This window comes from Diadema antillarum, unplaced genomic scaffold (genome assembly GCF_040938485.1).
Source record: "Diadema antillarum isolate AM-2024a unplaced genomic scaffold, OU_Dant_1.0 seq00000014_RagTag, whole genome shotgun sequence".
Taxonomy (NCBI): domain Eukaryota; kingdom Metazoa; phylum Echinodermata; class Echinoidea; order Diadematoida; family Diadematidae; genus Diadema; species Diadema antillarum.
The window spans coordinates 262,544-279,767 of NW_027271134.1; the positions used below are offsets into that span (position 1 = coordinate 262,544).

The following is a 17,224-nucleotide window of genomic DNA, read 5'->3' on the forward strand; positions in this document are numbered from 1 at the left end:
GCTCTCACTGCAATATCGTTGTGGATAAATATTTCGTAATCTTGTCCACAACGGAGCTTGATTTGATGGTTCTCTTCGCACAAGAGCATACCGGTTTCCACACCTTTACACCACAACCCCCCATGCTAAATTTAGAGCAGGGGGAATCCCACTGATGACGGCTTTCGGCGCTTCCACTTTTCTATAGGGGTGTTTTTTTGCGTGACGATATAAATAGACACTCAGTACCATATATTCTGGAATTAGTGACAGCACAACTACGATACAATCTCTTCTTCTGTGCAGATGGAGAGAAATAAAATCAGACTTCGCTAATGCATGACTGAGTCAGCCCCAATCTTACATTACCCCTCCCTTAGAGAAATTAAAGAGCCAAAATTACGGAAGAAATCATCGCTGCACGATACGCGATGCCGACAGCAGGTACACCAAGGAAGCACTGGTACACTACGACTAGGAACCTGCCGTCCATTTCTACACGGTTGTACTTGTAGTCAGAGCCATCGTCTTCAATATTAGACTAAATCACTAAAAATCAGGCGTTCGTCATGATGATTTGCTTGATTTAGAAGCTACATAATCATGATGTGTGATAGAGAAAGGGTGCTACCGAGGGAGAAACACGAGTCGTTGTAATTTTGCGCTGTGGAGTGGAGCAGTTTGTTCGGGAAAATCGTGTGACGGAAGCCCACTGACACACAGAATCGACGGAAGCCCACTGACACACAGAATCGACGACTCAATGTTGTGCACACTCAAAAAGAAATTTGCGGTCAGAATTTATATCGCTCTGTGCATTTGATTCGATTTACCATACTTCATATCCAGCAAGTATTGACCGTTGTAAGTCTCACTGACCAAGAATGCAAGATGGCGACTCCTAAGCGAAAGCAAGTAAGAACACTGAAACAAATTTTCTTGCATGTGAGTGCTGACTTGACAAGTGACCAGAGGAAAAAACTAATATTCTATAAAAGCATTCCTCAGTTTGAAGCTGAAAAATGTGTAAAAGAGGACTTTCTTTATTTCTGGACTTACATGATGAAACAATCCGAGGAGCACAGATATCGGGAGGATGACCTGTCTGAACTGTTTGAGGATTTGGAAGCAATTGATGAACAACAGCTGGCAAAGGAAGCCAAGGAGATGTATGAGGGTAAGATTCTATTCCTAGAAAAGTATGTAGAATGGCCTTACATTCTTTTAAAGGTGCATGGTCCCTGTGTTTTAGTCAAATGCGTACGCGGGCGCATGGCGCAAGTTTCCTATAGAGACCTACGCTATCGACTCCTCTTTAGCGCTTACGCTTTAGCGTTGGCCCACTTCCCCGAGTCTGAAGAAGTCCGATTCACTGTAGTCAGTGGTCGGATCACAGTTCAGCTCATGATTCGGCTGAGGGGGATGACAGCTTTAGCAAACTTCTTTTGTGATGTCATAATAACAAGCACATATGCACGCACCCTGGCATTACTACAGACTGCGCGATGCGCAGAGAAGACAACGAAGGCAACGTTACTTAGCAACAGCTACGCACTTTACTCTTGATGACAGCTCAACTTCGGTAATCTTCGTATCAATGCTAACGGTGATCGGCAGTATCATCGACAGCGCCCTCTACACTACCGGGACTATGCCCCTTTAAGGTACAAAAATAAAATTGATAGGTATTGATACCGGTAATTTTAGTAACTTTGTCAAAGAGAAATGAATCTACAATGTAATTGGAAATAAACGGTCACAATGCTAGTTACCATGCAGTTTCCAGAGTTTATGGGTACAGATTCTGAACTATTGAATTTGCCGTATCTGCCGTGAACTGTCAATATTTATAGTTAAAATTTATGCTGACTGGTATCGTACACTTTCTTTGAGGTATGATTTTCATAAAATGAGGCAAGCAATGCACTTGCCTCCAAGAACTCATTCTCATCATATTCACATGGTCCTTGAATTCAATGTGAGAAAGAGTGTTCCTCATTGGTCTGGCTAGCATCAGTCACAGCTTAACCCCTAAAAGAGTGCTAACATCGTCCATGTAGCTCACCATCCATGTAGCACAAATTGCCCGCTAACAACGGATTGGGGCAATCGCATTGAAGCCGATATTAGAAACCACAAAGAAACATGTCTTTAACCGGGGAGATGGGAAAGTTTCCTACCTCTCCAGTGTATTCAGTTCAAGTTTTCAATTCAATTCAATTTATTTCCACAAATCTGATTAAAAAAAAGACAATTACACTGTACATCGCAAAATACAAGGGACATCATATAGGCAAATAAAAAGTATGCAAAACATAGTTTATATCAAGAGAAGTGGAGGAATCAACATATAGGCTTAAACCAGCCTTTCAAGGTTAATCCCCTGGAAATATAGTCAACTATACATGGACAAAACAAAACGCACACATCATAAAAACTTAAACAGAGGACATTACAAAGTACAAAACCAACAAGAGGCAAAACAACAAGGCAAGTTAACATAATGCATTAATCCTTATAAATACATAATTATTTAACTAAAATCATAAAAGACAGAAGAATTATTGACTTAATATATTTTTCTTAAATTCAGACTGTTCGTACACTTAAAGGGGCCATGAAATCCAAATGCATGTTGATTTGTGTTGATTTATGATACCCTCAACTAAATTGCAGTGAAACGAATGTCTAGAAACATTCCATATATTCTTAGCGATTTTTTTCTTCTATTTTTCTTCAGATTACTTGGGAACGCCCACAAAAAATTCTTCCAAACCAATATTCCTCAGATGACCTCATCTGTCAATCATTGCTAAAGTACTGAAATGTTTAACAAAAGACATTGGAATGCATCTTCCTCTTGACTCAGCATAACTTGCATGTTTCTGTGATATCAATGTGACTAACAAAAGACATGGCGAGGGAACATGCAAGTTATGCTGAGTCAAGGGGAAGGCGTTCCATAAAGAAGCACCAGCATAACATATCGTTCGTCTGGAGTGATTATATCTATAATTTGGAATATACAAATTATAAAATTGCCGAGTATTATATGTATTTCTAACCTGAGTAAAAAAAAAAAAGGTACGAATCCTCTGCCAGCACAGCAATGGTATTATGATAAAACCAAATCCACAACAGAATTGAATGTGCAGGCTACTAGTATTTGATTAATTTTTAATGGTCTTTCAGAAGGAAAGAGCAGTGGAGAGGAATGTCAAATAATGGCCTGAATTCAGAAAGGTAGTTTCAAATGGAACCTCGGTTTCTAGAAACCATGGTTTTTAGAAACCGTGGTTTCAAGTGTGTGATTCACAAATGGTGGACTCAAAAAACACGGTTTCAGTTGAGTCCACTGTTTCAGACCACCCCAAACAGTTGACTCAAACTCGTGACGTAGAAGGCTGCGGAGAAAGGTAATGGTTTGAAACCACCTTTGTGAATCGCAAGTCGGAACCACCGTTGTGAAATCAGGCCAATATGTTTGCGATTGTCAAGGCTACTAGTGACAACAATCAACCTCATTCACTCTATCGTTCATGATTTCTTGTAACTTTGAATTTATAAGAATAATTTCTCCTTATTAACTTCAATGGAGAATGCACTGTGGCCGGTATGTAATGAATCTCAATCTGCATAGAGTTAAGCAGTACTTAGTACAATAAAGAGACCAAAAGAGCAACAGCAAAATCTGTGTGTTCTCAGTGTACATCTATATGCACACATGTCAAATCTTCTTCACTTCAGTCCTATAGCATGTATGCAGGGGGAGCATGTTCTGCTCAAACTCTGCCCAGAGTTTTTCATGTATTTTCATGATTTATGCCAAAACAAATGAATTATCGTATAGTCCCTCTGAATTTAAGAAAAAATGTGTCTGACCTCATAATGACTTTATTTTGTTACGGGATTTACCACATCATTGGGTACTTAGCTATCACAGTTGTCAACTATGATAGCTAATTACCTATTGTGAAGTTGGTACATCTTGTTTTTTATGGGAGAAGGTGGGGTATTTTAAAAAAAAATTCCAAGCTATGTAGTATATCCTATTTAGTCCACTTTATGAAAAGATGTGAGGCCTGGTTAGATTTTTAGTAGGTTCTCTGTAGAGAGAGGTGCTGTGGGGATCGAGGAATGTCACATGTTTACAAATGTCACAGAGTTTGTGAGGACATCCAACCTCATTCATTGTGTAGTTTATCATTACTCCTAACTTTGATTCAGAAGTCTTTATTTATGATGAATTAGACCTGGGCATATTTATATGTTTACATGTATTGTTTCAAGATGTATTATACGTAATATCAAATTACCATATTATGCGTGCACAAAATACGCAATCATTTCTTTGACATTATAATGTATTGTATTACGCATGCAAGCATCAACTGTTTGTAAAACTGTGAATGTAAGAAATCTTACCTAAACCTGACTATATTTCCTGCCTGTCTGGTCAGAGTGCTATGCTGCCATGCTTATGGGATGTCGACTTGATGTGCTGAGCATGCATATTTCTCATGGCAGAAAGACTAATATTTGTGTCTTCCCGTTTTATTTCACCATTCCTAGAATACAAGGCCAAAATGCACACACCAGAGGGCCAGAGTTCTCCACCATCAAGCTTCCAAGCACAGCCTCAAGGCATGCAAGCATCCCCATCACTAGGGAAGCAGCCAGAGGTGGGGGCATCACCATCAACAGCATCAACGGTCAAGTCTCCAGCTGTACTACCTCAGTTTGGTGATCAAGAGAAGTCTCCACCTCAGACACAAATTGCCAGCTGTAATGGACAAAGGGTTCGTACTCCCTCTGGGCAAACTCAAGACCATCAAAGTCTGATTAGCAAGCCATCTCCTCTACGCAGCAAGGAACCAGGAAGTGATGTAGCACCACAGAGCATGCACCATTCAGTACCACCTCCCCACAGTGCTGAAGGATTTGATGCTGGAAATGAGGGAAGTGTCTCTGAATCACGTTTACTGATATCAGAATCTCGACCTGTTGACACCACGCCAACGCAGCAGCTTTCTGCCCAAACTAGCGTCTCTACACCATCAAATCAAACATTGCCATTGCAGGTGCAGCCATCTTCCACCCTTGAACAAACAATGAATGCCATGAAAAGTATGTCACTGTCAGATATGGAACTCTTGCTTGGAACTGATGAACGTGACAAGGTTCCTCAGTCACCTTTGCATCAGGAGACAGAAATTGATGCTGAAAATCAGAATCATCCAATTTCAGGGCTCACTCCAGATGTAGTGAAGGATTCTGCTTCACTTGAACTCAGCAAATCCTCTGCTGTAGAACTTGATAGTGAGTTGCTGCATGGAGGTCACGCTAGTAAACTTCAGTTTTTGACCCCAACCAAGGAGGTTTCAGCAAGATTTGGTGAGGATCTTGTTGGCAGCAGACTTGGTACGGATACAACAAAGGACTCAGAATCTCCAGGTCAAGCAGAGTCATTTGCAAATAGGGAAGAGATTATCTCAAAACCAAAAGTGGAACTGAATTTTAATGCTTCAACCAAGGGCAGTACAAAGACTACACTTCGGTGCTACCAAGATGAACTAGCTGAACCAGGCATAAAGGGAGCCAGCTACATCATTTGTGCTCCCACTGGATCTGGAAAGACGATCACAGTGGCAAATATTTGCTACAAACGAATGCTGAAAATGAAACAGGAAGGCCATGAGGAAGACTTTAAAGCAATATTCATTGTACCAACCAGGCATTTGAAGAAGCAGCAGCGTGAAGCTTTCCAGGAGTTATTTGTGCCAGGAACTGTGGCTGCACTCGGGCCAGGGGAGCAGTTCAGCAGTGTCTTCAATAGGGGCAATGTCAGAGTACTGATGATCACAGCACAAGTCCTTGTTAATGCACTCATCCAAGGGCAGTTTTGTCTATCTGATGCTTCAATGATTGTGTTTGATGAATGCCATCACACAACTCTCAATCATCCCTACAATGAAATTATGAGGCAGTACTTGAAAGACAAGAAGGTGCTTCTTGCAGAGAAAGTTGCTGCTGGCAAATGGCAGGTGGGACTACCACAAAAAGGGCTTCCACAAGTCATTGGTGAGATGAATGCATGCATTATTTACAAGATTATTATGAAATCCACTAAATATTCAAGTTGGCTTTCATCAGTAGGGCAAATTTGGACAAAAGAACAATTAAGGTTTCATCAAAATTAGACAAATAGTTTAGAATGTATCAATTTTGTGTATTAATTTTTTTCTCCTGTACTGCCCTTCCCTTTTTAGTGGGTAAGTAGAATGTTACATGGTGATCAATCATCTCCCAACCAGTCACATTTTCCAACAAACTGTATGTGATTCACTCTTGTGTGGAAGATTGGTGGATACTACTGTGGCCAGAGTTGTTTATTATCAATACTTGATTATAAAAAAAAAAAATGTAGCAACTGTTAGGGTATGATCAGAAACCGTAGTTTTTCTAGCAAACCTATTTGGTTTGCATGTATTTCACATTTTTGTTGTTGCCCAACAGAAATTGCGTTGTTAGACTGTCTTTCATGCATCATCTCTAATGCATAAGTATACATTTTGGAGCAAAAATTGACAGTTCTGTAGGCCTGTGAGAATCATGCTTTCCCTTTAAATTGTCATTTGTAAATTCCAAAAATAAGAACAAATTGATCATAATCCAGATGTCTGTAACAATATTAGCATTCGTTTGATGAACTTTTTTATCATTAGGTAGCAATAATATTCAAGCTACTCTTACAATTTCAAGTATCATTCTTATTACCGTTTTTTTTTTTCGTTTGTTTTTTGTTTTTTGCATGGTGAATGATATTGGTGAAATCAATTCACTGATACTTAACCTGTTCAATCTTCCCAGGTCTTACTGCTTCCATTGGTACTGGCACTTCTGATGATGCCCACAGTCACATTGTCACATTGTGCGCAAACCTGGATTGTTTAGGGGTGAAGGTTGTTGAAAAGCCAGAGAATATTGAAGAACTGAAGGAAAAGAACAAGCCTCCCGAAGCAGACAAAATAGTTGCCACTCCAAAAAAGGATGAGACAGATATCAGCAGACGTTTCGTACAACTCTTGAAGGAAACTATGGAAGATATTGAAAACCATCTACTTTCCAAATACTTGAGTATGGACGTTGAAAATGACCAGACGTCACCCAAAGGGACTCAAGACTATGAATGCTGGATAGCCACTATACGATCCCAGGCAGAAGGTCACAATGAAGACCTTTATGCCTGCGCATCATACCTCTTCCACCTCAACCTTGCTCTCATGGTCTATGAGGACTTACGGGCCACAGATGCCGTCCGAGCAGTTGAAACATTCAAGTTATCGACAAGGTCTAGCATTGATGTTACAACGACTGGAAGAAACTGCCGCCTCATCTATGAGAAAAATTTGCCAGAGTTGAGGGATCTAGCAGAGAGGGATGATCCTTTGGGTAACCCAAAACTCCTCTGCCTGCAAGAACTCATAAAGCGTGTCTTCCAAAAAGAACCAAAGTCCAAAGGTATGAATCCTATACATGTCCTTCATAAAAGAGTTATCCTGAGGAATAAAATTCACAGTGTATTACACAGGTAAAAATATCATTTCAATATTTTGATAAAAGTTTTGTGTAAGGATGGCAAAAGGTGGAGGGGGGGGGGGGGCAAAGGAAAAACAAGCACTATGATGCAATGACCGAATGTGATACATCGTACATATTTATGAATGCATGCATATGAACATTCACACTTTTTTATATAGATTGTAATATTTCATTCATGATCAGAGCAAAAACTACCTAAACTAAATGTGATCAAAATTGGATGAGAAATAAGGAAGTTATGACAATCTAAAATTTCATAATTTTACAGTTCTAAAATAGAGGATGCAGTTTATACATCTTTGCAGCCAATACCTACTGCATGTCTGCATATATAGTGTACAGGAAATGTACCTTACGTGTATCGAACATCACAAAGAAAAAAAAAGAACAATGTCAAACTAAAAAGAATTAAGCTTATGTATTGCTTTAACTATTTCACCTCTTTCCTGTATTTCTCTTCTGAATTATCCCTCACTGCCTGATAGAAAAATGATCAATGTCAAACTGAAAATTACATCTTGCTTTAAATATTTTTCCACTTATCTTTATAACTTTTCTGATTTAAAAGAACAACAATAGATAAACCCAAAACAGCCAAAGGAATGCACCATTGCCAAGCAAATAAAATATTACAAACAGCCATATGATGGAGAACAAGCCCTTCTTCTATTTGTTCATTTTCTCTTACTCAGTAATACCTAGGCCTACACAGAATGTTGGTGAAATAATTTCCTTTCCATTAGGCATTCTTCTGTATACATGTTTTCCTTTTCTTATTGCACAAAAATCAACACATTTTCTCCTCTTAACATTAAACTGAATTCAAGCAACATGTTGGCAGCATCTCCGCCTGTTCCATGGCAGTATCTGTGCCATGGTAAAGAGAAAGAGCTGTAAACAGAGATGTCTATATTCTGATTAAAAATGTTACATGTTGACAGACTACAACTGCCCTGTAATTGACTGTGAACATTTTATCATCTATGCATATGCAGCGATCGTATTGGCACGGACCAGGTTTGCTACATGGGCCCTCCTTGAGTTCATTAAAGAAAGCCAAGATCTTCAAAGGATAGTTCGTCCAGTTCGTATTGTTGGACAGAGCAAGGAGGTTGATGCAGGACAGACCGAGGCCAAGCAGGAGGCAGCTCTTGACCGCTTCAGAGATGGTTAGTACCCTGAACACTTGCCTTTGAGCAATTACATTCAGACTGATCCGTACATTTGAACACCAAGAATATTGGCCAGGGTAAATTTAGCAAGTTATTGAATAAAGAAGTACATGTAGAATATTGTGAGATTTTGAAGAAAAGTGGCATGCATAAGTGCATCTCCACTCCAGTTTCAAATTATAATTTTTTTTTTTATTTTCTTTTGGGGGGGGGAGGGTTGGGGCTGGCATAGTTGGCAGGAATTATGTTCAGGGGTAGAATTAAAGTACTAGGTTTGGTGGCAGGTATATGTGATACAAATGGGGATAAGGCTACCATGGAACAACTCAGTGTAACTTTCCATCTTCTCTGCCAATGGTTCTATGCGGACTCTGACAGTACAACAGTAGCAACTGGTTAAGGGTAAAGAATGATGACATTGCATAGAAGTCCAAAAGAGATAGCTATGTTGCGTTTGATAGTGTACCTGGAAGGGACATATCACAGGAGGGTTTCACCAAAAGTAATTTCATCTTTGATCTTAAGGGGTGAATTTCAAACTCTCTTGTGAGAATTTTTATTTTTAAGTCAAAAATAAATACCATATTACTGAATAATTATTTGTCAGTGGTAAATTACCCACTGACTTCACTGCAATTAAGTCATGTCCTGTATCCATATCAGTAGATGGCAGGCTAAAAAAAAAAAGAGAAAAAAGAGATAAGACTAAATGTTGTTGTTTTTTTAGTGTGATATTAATCATTTTTAACAAAGCTAGCACAGTCTTGCTATGAGTGTGTCACTGACACTTAACTTGGACTCTAAGATGTTTTTTGTTTTGTTTTTCAATAACAGATAATGAGGACCACCCAGACAGAGCAAACCTTCTCGTTGCGACTGACATCGTGCAAGAAGGTCTCAACATTCCTGCCTGCAATGCCATCATTCGCTACAACTTTGTCAGCAATGAGATTGGCACAGTGCAGTCCAAGGGCAGGGCAAGAGCAGACAAGTCCATGTGCTTTTTGATTGTAGAAAGGCAAGTCACACTTGATTCTAGCTGTTGGAGAACGTTGCTTTGAAGAGAACAACCCTGAGCATGCCATTTCATGGGTCGACATACCTACAGTTTTTGTGCCTCTTGATTTTGGCAGACTTTTTCTTACATGCAGGACTGATTTTAATGTGATGTTACCCCAGAAATCCAAGTTTGCATGTTCGCTAGGTTGAAATCTGTTGCTGGAGTTAACTTCCACTGATTTTTTGAAGCCTATAAATAAATGCGTCTCTGGAAGACATGCACCTTTGCACTAGTAAGATATTCAGTGGATATATTCAGAGTTAAGCTGTGCTGTGTGTTTCCCATTGATTTTAGTTTCTCATGTGATGTAGAAAGGACATTGTGGGACTACTGTGGTATTAAAGATTCAATTAAAAAAAATCCCATCAACACAAGTATGAGATACAATTGGTATCAATATCTGTGAAGGAGCACATAATTCATACTGGTCATATTTGTAGAATTGAAAAAGGTGTGTCAAGGACATATCTGCATTACCTCATTTTTGGGTTGAAAGTGTATCTGAAGCTGAAGTTGGAAAGAATCGAGCATTACCTGTAGATTAATGTAGTTCAAGATAAACCCTTACTTTATGCATACACTTACTGACACAACTCAAAATGGTATGATTTTGTATGCTTATCTCAAAATCTTCATTTGCTTTTGAAGTGGAACAGTGTCAGAAAGTAAAGGAATCTTTACCAGTTTCCAATCATATGAATCGTAATCATGGTTAAGATAAGCCTTCATGGATAACATGTCCATTTTGCTCCTTGATGACCAACAATGGACCCTATCTCAGAATCCTGTGAGCTGAGCCCCAGGCACTGACTGCCAGGAGCCTCAGTGTCACCTCAAGTGTTTTGAAAAAGTTGTCAGAAAATGGCAAAAAAAAAGAAGAAGAAGAAGAAGAAATGAAATGGCATAATTAGAACAAGAATGAAGACAACTTCTTGGTTCTCTCTCAACAGTGGCTCTCTGAATCAGAGACGAGAATACCAGAACCGAGAAAGGATAGTAAAAATGGATGAGGCCATCAAGCAAGCAAAGGAGATGGATCCCAAGGAATGGCGCAGGCAGTTAGCACAGAGACAAGTAAGTTTTTTGCTTCATTACCATTACTCATGTTTGAAATCCACAGCTTTTTCCCAGCCATCCTAAAACCGAAGTTCAATATTTTATTAATATCTATGGAATGCCTAAAGGTATTTTCTTTAAACTTAGTATATACTTGTATTAAAAGATGAAGAGTCTCTGGAAAGAGATTTGGGCCCTGGGGTCAAAGGTCAAGTAAAAATGCTGAAATTTCTTTTTTTTTCAGATCTCAGAAATGGCTCAAGGTATCTTCATGAAACTTAGTACATATTCATGTTCTGCCTGACCATGATTTTCTGTAGAATTTTAGGGTCATGAGGTCAAAGGTCAGGTTAAATGTTAAAGGGGAAATCCAGTCCCAATACATTTGTAATTTAGTCTGATAAGAAAGTAAAATATTAAGAGTTCAATTTTGATCGAATTCGGAAGAAAAATAAAAAAGTTTCATCATATTGAAGTTTCACTATTTTGGGGGGAAACAGTTCTTGAACAGTCAATATGATATGCAAATGGCAAAGTGGGCATGTCATCCCCTCACAACCTATCATATAGTTTGTGCATAAAATTGTGATATTTCCAGTTTTTCATTCAAACGCAATTATGACCGAGGTTCAAATCCTTATATGTCTACCTGATCACTATTCTGAAATTATTCAACCAGGAATAACATCATTTTTCAGACTTCAATGACAGAAACATTGAATTTTTGTCATTTTTTTTTACACAATCAATGGAAAATTGTGAGGGTCTGACATGGTTAGCTCACTCATTTGCATATTCATATCCATTGTACAAAAACTGTTTTGCAGAAATGAAAAAATCTTCAAAGTGTCATAACTCCCTTATTTTTCATCCCGTTTCAGTCAAATTTTTACTGTTGAACTTGTAAGATTTAACTTTTTGTATAAGACTAACTTATATATTTGGACTGTATTTCCCCTTTAATATCATTGTGTTTAATGCTGAAATTACACTTTAGTTTTATGCCTCCGCCACGAAGAGTCACTTACGGCATTTAAGATGGTTTTGGGTTGTCCTTCTGTCATTCTGTCTTTCATTTTTCCGTCCTTCCATCCAAAATCGATTTTGTGGGCAGCATAACTTCAACTATTAGAGGTATCCAAATAAAACTTGGTATATGTTTGTATGATTGAGTGGATGAAACTGTGCATGGTTACTTTTGGATGCAAGGTCAAATTCTTAACCCGTTGATAACGGACTGATTTTGCTCCAACACGCATTTCCCATAGACCCCTGCCCGAGTATAACCGGGACTCGTCATCTACAGGTTAAGATTTTATTTTTTTTCCCCCAATATTTCTTCAATGCCTAGAGGGTATTTTCACGAAACCAAGGGGCTCTCACACTGGGCTTGCGTACAGTTGTGTAGTGTTGCGTTCTGACTAAACTGAGCTTACACTACCCTACACTGTGGCTTCAACGGCCTTTGTAAGAGTAGGGCATACAGGATAAGCAAAATAAACTGAACATGTTTGAGTCTTTTCCACTTTAACTGGTAGTGTAGAGCAGGGGGCATGAACATACACAGTTTTATGCAAGTCTACACAATGCTACACTACTGTATGCCATTCTACAAAACAGTATGCAACACTCCACTACTTTATGCCAATCCCTATGCAATGTTACGCTACTCTATGACAGTCTCACTAAAATTCCTTCGAGCCTCAATCCAAAAATTATCTAAACCATTCTTTTTCATGAAATTCACAAAAATTAAACCACAGTGAAACTTTAGTTTATCTGGACCTCTAGTTTTTAGTCATAAAATGAGAACAGTATTGCCATTGCCATTATTGCTGAGTTGTCAATACATATCGATTTGAGGACAACATAATTGATTCAAATTAAGGGATTTTTGCTATAACAAATATTGAGGAAAGTCCATATGTAGTGATATTGATTGGCTGTTGCATTTCTGTGGACATTGTAAAATCATCAATAATACAAATAAAATGTCAGTAGGATAGCATTTTGCCAAAATGTTTCCAAATTATTTCATTTTACATTAAATTTGTTAAATGAATCACAAAGCGACATCCACTGACTATTCTTTCAAGTTATGACATATCTTTGCAAGTTTAGCATCTGGATATGGTTATTCACCACTTTGTGCAATGATGTTTAGTCTTGTTCAGAGACTGTAACATGTTTTTATTCTGCATACAAGCATGAGAGATAGTAAGCAAATAATCAACGTTGGTGAAGGTGATGGGACGAACTATCACTTCCGAGGCCATCTGGATGTTAAAGATGGTGTACACATTCAGATCACCGAGGAAGTGATAGTTTGTCTCATTGCCTGAAACTAAAAGTTGATGATTTGCTTTATATTCCACATCTAGGGTCCTATATATTCCCATTTTATTCCACATCTGAAACTGTTTTAGCTGTCGTTATGTATCCTTAGGGCTTTGGCTACGTAATTGTAACTTACTGCAGATGTATGAGCGTAGATGACAAAAACAACAATTTGCTCCTCGCACCGCGGCACCAAAATAAAAGTGCATTGCACTGTGGACTATCTTTGACCTATTTAAGTGATAGTCCACAGTGCAACGCACATTTATTTCGCATGTACAATTATGTACTCATCTCGCGTTTAGAACTGTATGGACCGAAGAGATCAGTGAAAAAATAGGGACTATCAACATAGAGTGTAACAAACTTTTCTTCCCAGGTGATGTGATAGGCAAAACTACACTTTATCACGTGATCAGCTCTTGACCAATCCTATAGCAAGATTCTTAGTATGTGAAACATAAACAAAAATACCTATATTGGTGAATTCTCTGTTCTCAGCTGACTATCATCCAGCAAGTGGAAGAGAAGGAGAAAAAGAACCAGACCCACAAGTCTACTCATAATGCATCTAACGTCAAAGTCTTGTGCAATAAGGCAGACTGCAGGGCCTTTGTTTGCCATGCAAAGGACATTGAGCGCAGACTGTCCAACTATACCTGTCTTGATGGCACCATCTCAGAACGAACCAGGATCAGGAGATTCAATATTCCCATGGAATTCAGAGAGTCAAGAACAGTTGGTTAGTGTTGCAAAGCAGTTGTAAACGTCTGTGTATGTGTTGGTTTGGATAGTTTTTTGTTTTTTTCCTTTTTTTTTTATAGAAATAGTCTTGGTGACCTTCCAAAATGCGACAGTTTTCTTTGTCCATATTACATACCTTTCCCACTAAGTCTATAAATGGTAAAATATGGTGTGCAATAGATTAGTTTCGGGTTGTTATTATCATCTTTTCTAATCCAAATGAGGCCACACAGTTGAAAAACAACAAATTTACAGTGAAATTTCATTTTTGACCTTTATATGTTAGTGATGTTAGTGCATAAATTTCTGTCCTGTGTCCCCCCCCCCCCCCCAAAAAAAAAAAAAATAATAATAAAATAAACAAACAAACAAATATTCGGTTTGGCAAAAATTCACATAGTTTGCTTGTGTGAAGCAATGTAGAGGTAAAGTTGTCTTTCAGGCATTAAAGTGTTCAAAAAGATCATACTCTCTTGATGGTAGTGCACATTGCAAATATAAAATTACCTGACATCCCTGAAAAGTACCCTTTCACTGCAGAAATCCTCAGAAAAAAATGTTTCTTTTTTACTACATATGGTTTACATAATAAGGAAAACAAACAAAATGACAGATTATATTGCTGAATGTTTCCATGGGCATTGATTTATTTGACTCATTACTTGCAGAACAAGAAAATATGTCTCTAAGGCAGAGGTTGAAAGTGATAATCCCATTTTATTTTCAAGTTTAAAGAGTGAAATTGAATGAACATAATATTGAAAGTTTCATAAGAATTTGACATAAAATGAGAAACAGAGATATAAGTTGCAACCATATGCAATTTTGATGCCTTCATCTTACAATCCTGTACTGAAATAAACTGCTTTATGCATAAAAGAATACCATAGAATTTGCAACTTCTGTGAGATTTTGAATATTGTGATGTGGTAGATATAATTATTTTTTTTTCTTCAAGAAATGGAAATTTAAAGATGTGCAGATCAGTGGAGGATTGTCACCTATTCACCTATCAGCACTTCCATATTTAAATGATAGCGTGTCTTTGACCTATATTGCTCTTGAATATACACAAGTGTTTGAATCTGAACTTCCTTAATTTTTTCATTTCATATATGGTGAAACTTATTCGCAATCCGTTCATTTGAATTTGCGTGGTTAATACCGGTTTGAACATGATGTGACAATCATCAATGGACATCAGACTACTTAAAAATCAAGGTAAAGTGTCATTTAAAAAGGAACATAGGCCTACACAATGTTTAGAATTTGTTTGAAAATGTGAAATTTTATTACCTCTCAGGTAGGTCCCTGTTCATACAATGCTACAGGCATTCATTTGAAAAGGAGCATAGGACCAACAGTGCTGCCTGTATTTTTGTCCCCGCCGAACGAGTTCGAGCAGGGGACTACTAGTATGAAACGGGCTCCGTACGTGTGTGTCCGTGTGTCCGTTCGTCCGTCCGTCTGTGTGTCCGTCCGTGTGTGCGTCCGTGTGTGATCAAAATCTTCAATTTGCTACTTCTCTGTCATTTATGAGCCAATTTTGATTCTGTTTGCTTTATATGATAGCACTACATGGGAGCTTTGAAACTTCTACACAGAATTTCAGTCGTGACCTTTGACCTTGACCTTTGACCTATATTGTACATTTTGCTACAAAATGCTACTCCTTCGCCATTTCTAACCCGATTTCGATTCCGTTTGCTTTATGTGATGGCACTAGGTGAGGGCTTCAAAACTTGTACACAGAATTTTGACCTTTGACTTCTTTGACCTTTGACCTTGATTTTTTGACCTATATTGTACATTTTGCTACAAAATGCTACTCCTTCGCCATTTCTAACCCGATTTCGATTCCGTTTGCTTTATGTGATGGCACTAGGTGAGGGCTTCAACACTTCTACACAGAATTTTGACCTTTGACTTCTTTGACCTTTGACCTTGATTTTTTGACCTGTATTGTACATTTTGCTACAAAATGCTACTCCTTCGCCATTTCTAACCCGATTTCGATTCCGTTTGCTTTATGTGATGGCACTAGGTGAGGGCTTCAACACTTCTACACAGAATTTTGACCTTTGACTTCTGTGACCTTTGACCTTGATTTTTTGACCTGTATTGTACATTTTGTTACAAAATGCTACTTCCGGCGGGGACATATATTGCGCACCGCGTAATTTCTACTTTTCCTTGTTAGAAATGGGCAACCATGATTATTTAAGTCAGAGAGAAAGGTTTGTGGTAATACCATGTGTGTAGTCATAGCAGGGACTGTTGCTTGGCAGAAGAAGAGCCTAGACAGAGGAGAGTTGAGGAGGGAATCGACATACACGTAGGGAGCATGTGAGGAATGCAAATTTAGACAGTAGGGGCAGCAGTGAGCTGGAAGATGAAGTTGCAGTAGTGGATTTGGGAGAAAAGGGGGCAGAAAGAGTTCTGAGGAAGAATAGAGTGAAAGTCGGGGTAAAGGTTGGGAAATTGTTAGGAAGGAGAAAGATGCAATAAAAAGGAGGGGTGAGAGGGAAAAGTTGAAGGTTGAAAATTCATGGAGATGGGAGAGAGAAGTGAAGTTTCATGAAACCACAACCACATGTTGTTACCACAAACCTTTCTCCCTCATTAACTTCACCATGCAAACCATCAAGCAACACATATCTAAGTAATTTAAGAGTGGAATGATAATGGCGTTACGTGTAAGTTGCGATTGTGAGCTTGTCAACTTGCAGCCGGAAATTCACTGATTGTTTCTATTCTTTTTTATGTTATGCCAACCCCATGTAGGGAATTTTCACTGCAAGAGGTGTGACAATCGTTTGGGTCAAGCCATTGAGTTTCTTCGAGGAGGAGTTTACAAACCAGGCTACAACCTGTTGCTGAAAAGCCTGGTGTTTCAATACCAGCTGGACGACGGAAGTCTGGAAGAAAAGACCTTCAACAAGTGGAAGAAGGTTGACTTTAAGATTGCTTCAGAGCAATGAAGTGATTCAAGGTGGGGTTGCCCTGCAGTGAATTGATTGCATACACAGCCAACTGGTTCAGTAGTGCACTCCATTCATTTATTATACTGTACACGCCTTATATTTCGTGAGTCTAAATTTTCACGAATTGGCACTTCCCGACAATTTTGTGAGTGGTTAAATTCATGATGGGGAGTCCGGCTGCACTGAACGGAGAAATGTATACTCGTGTGTCACATTCATATCGGCATTAGAGTGAATATTTTTGTGTGTTTTTAATTTCGTAAATATCAGCTGACTCGCGAAATTCGCAA

General features: G+C 38.5%; 1 protein-coding gene across 1 annotated transcript; it reads left to right on the plus strand.

The window, feature by feature from the left end:
• Positions 1-467: 467 nt before the first annotated feature.
• Positions 468-16,931, plus strand: LOC139725059 (ATP-dependent RNA helicase DHX58-like). The gene is made up of 8 exons (XM_071636148.1): positions 468-1,156; positions 4,552-6,060; positions 6,850-7,500; positions 8,577-8,750; positions 9,606-9,771; positions 10,764-10,887; positions 13,708-13,948; positions 16,735-16,931. Exons 1-8 carry the CDS (start codon positions 871-873, stop codon positions 16,929-16,931), a joined length of 3,348 nt encoding a protein of 1,115 aa, XP_071492249.1. The 5' UTR covers positions 468-870.
• The last annotated feature ends 293 nt before the right edge of the window (positions 16,932-17,224 follow it).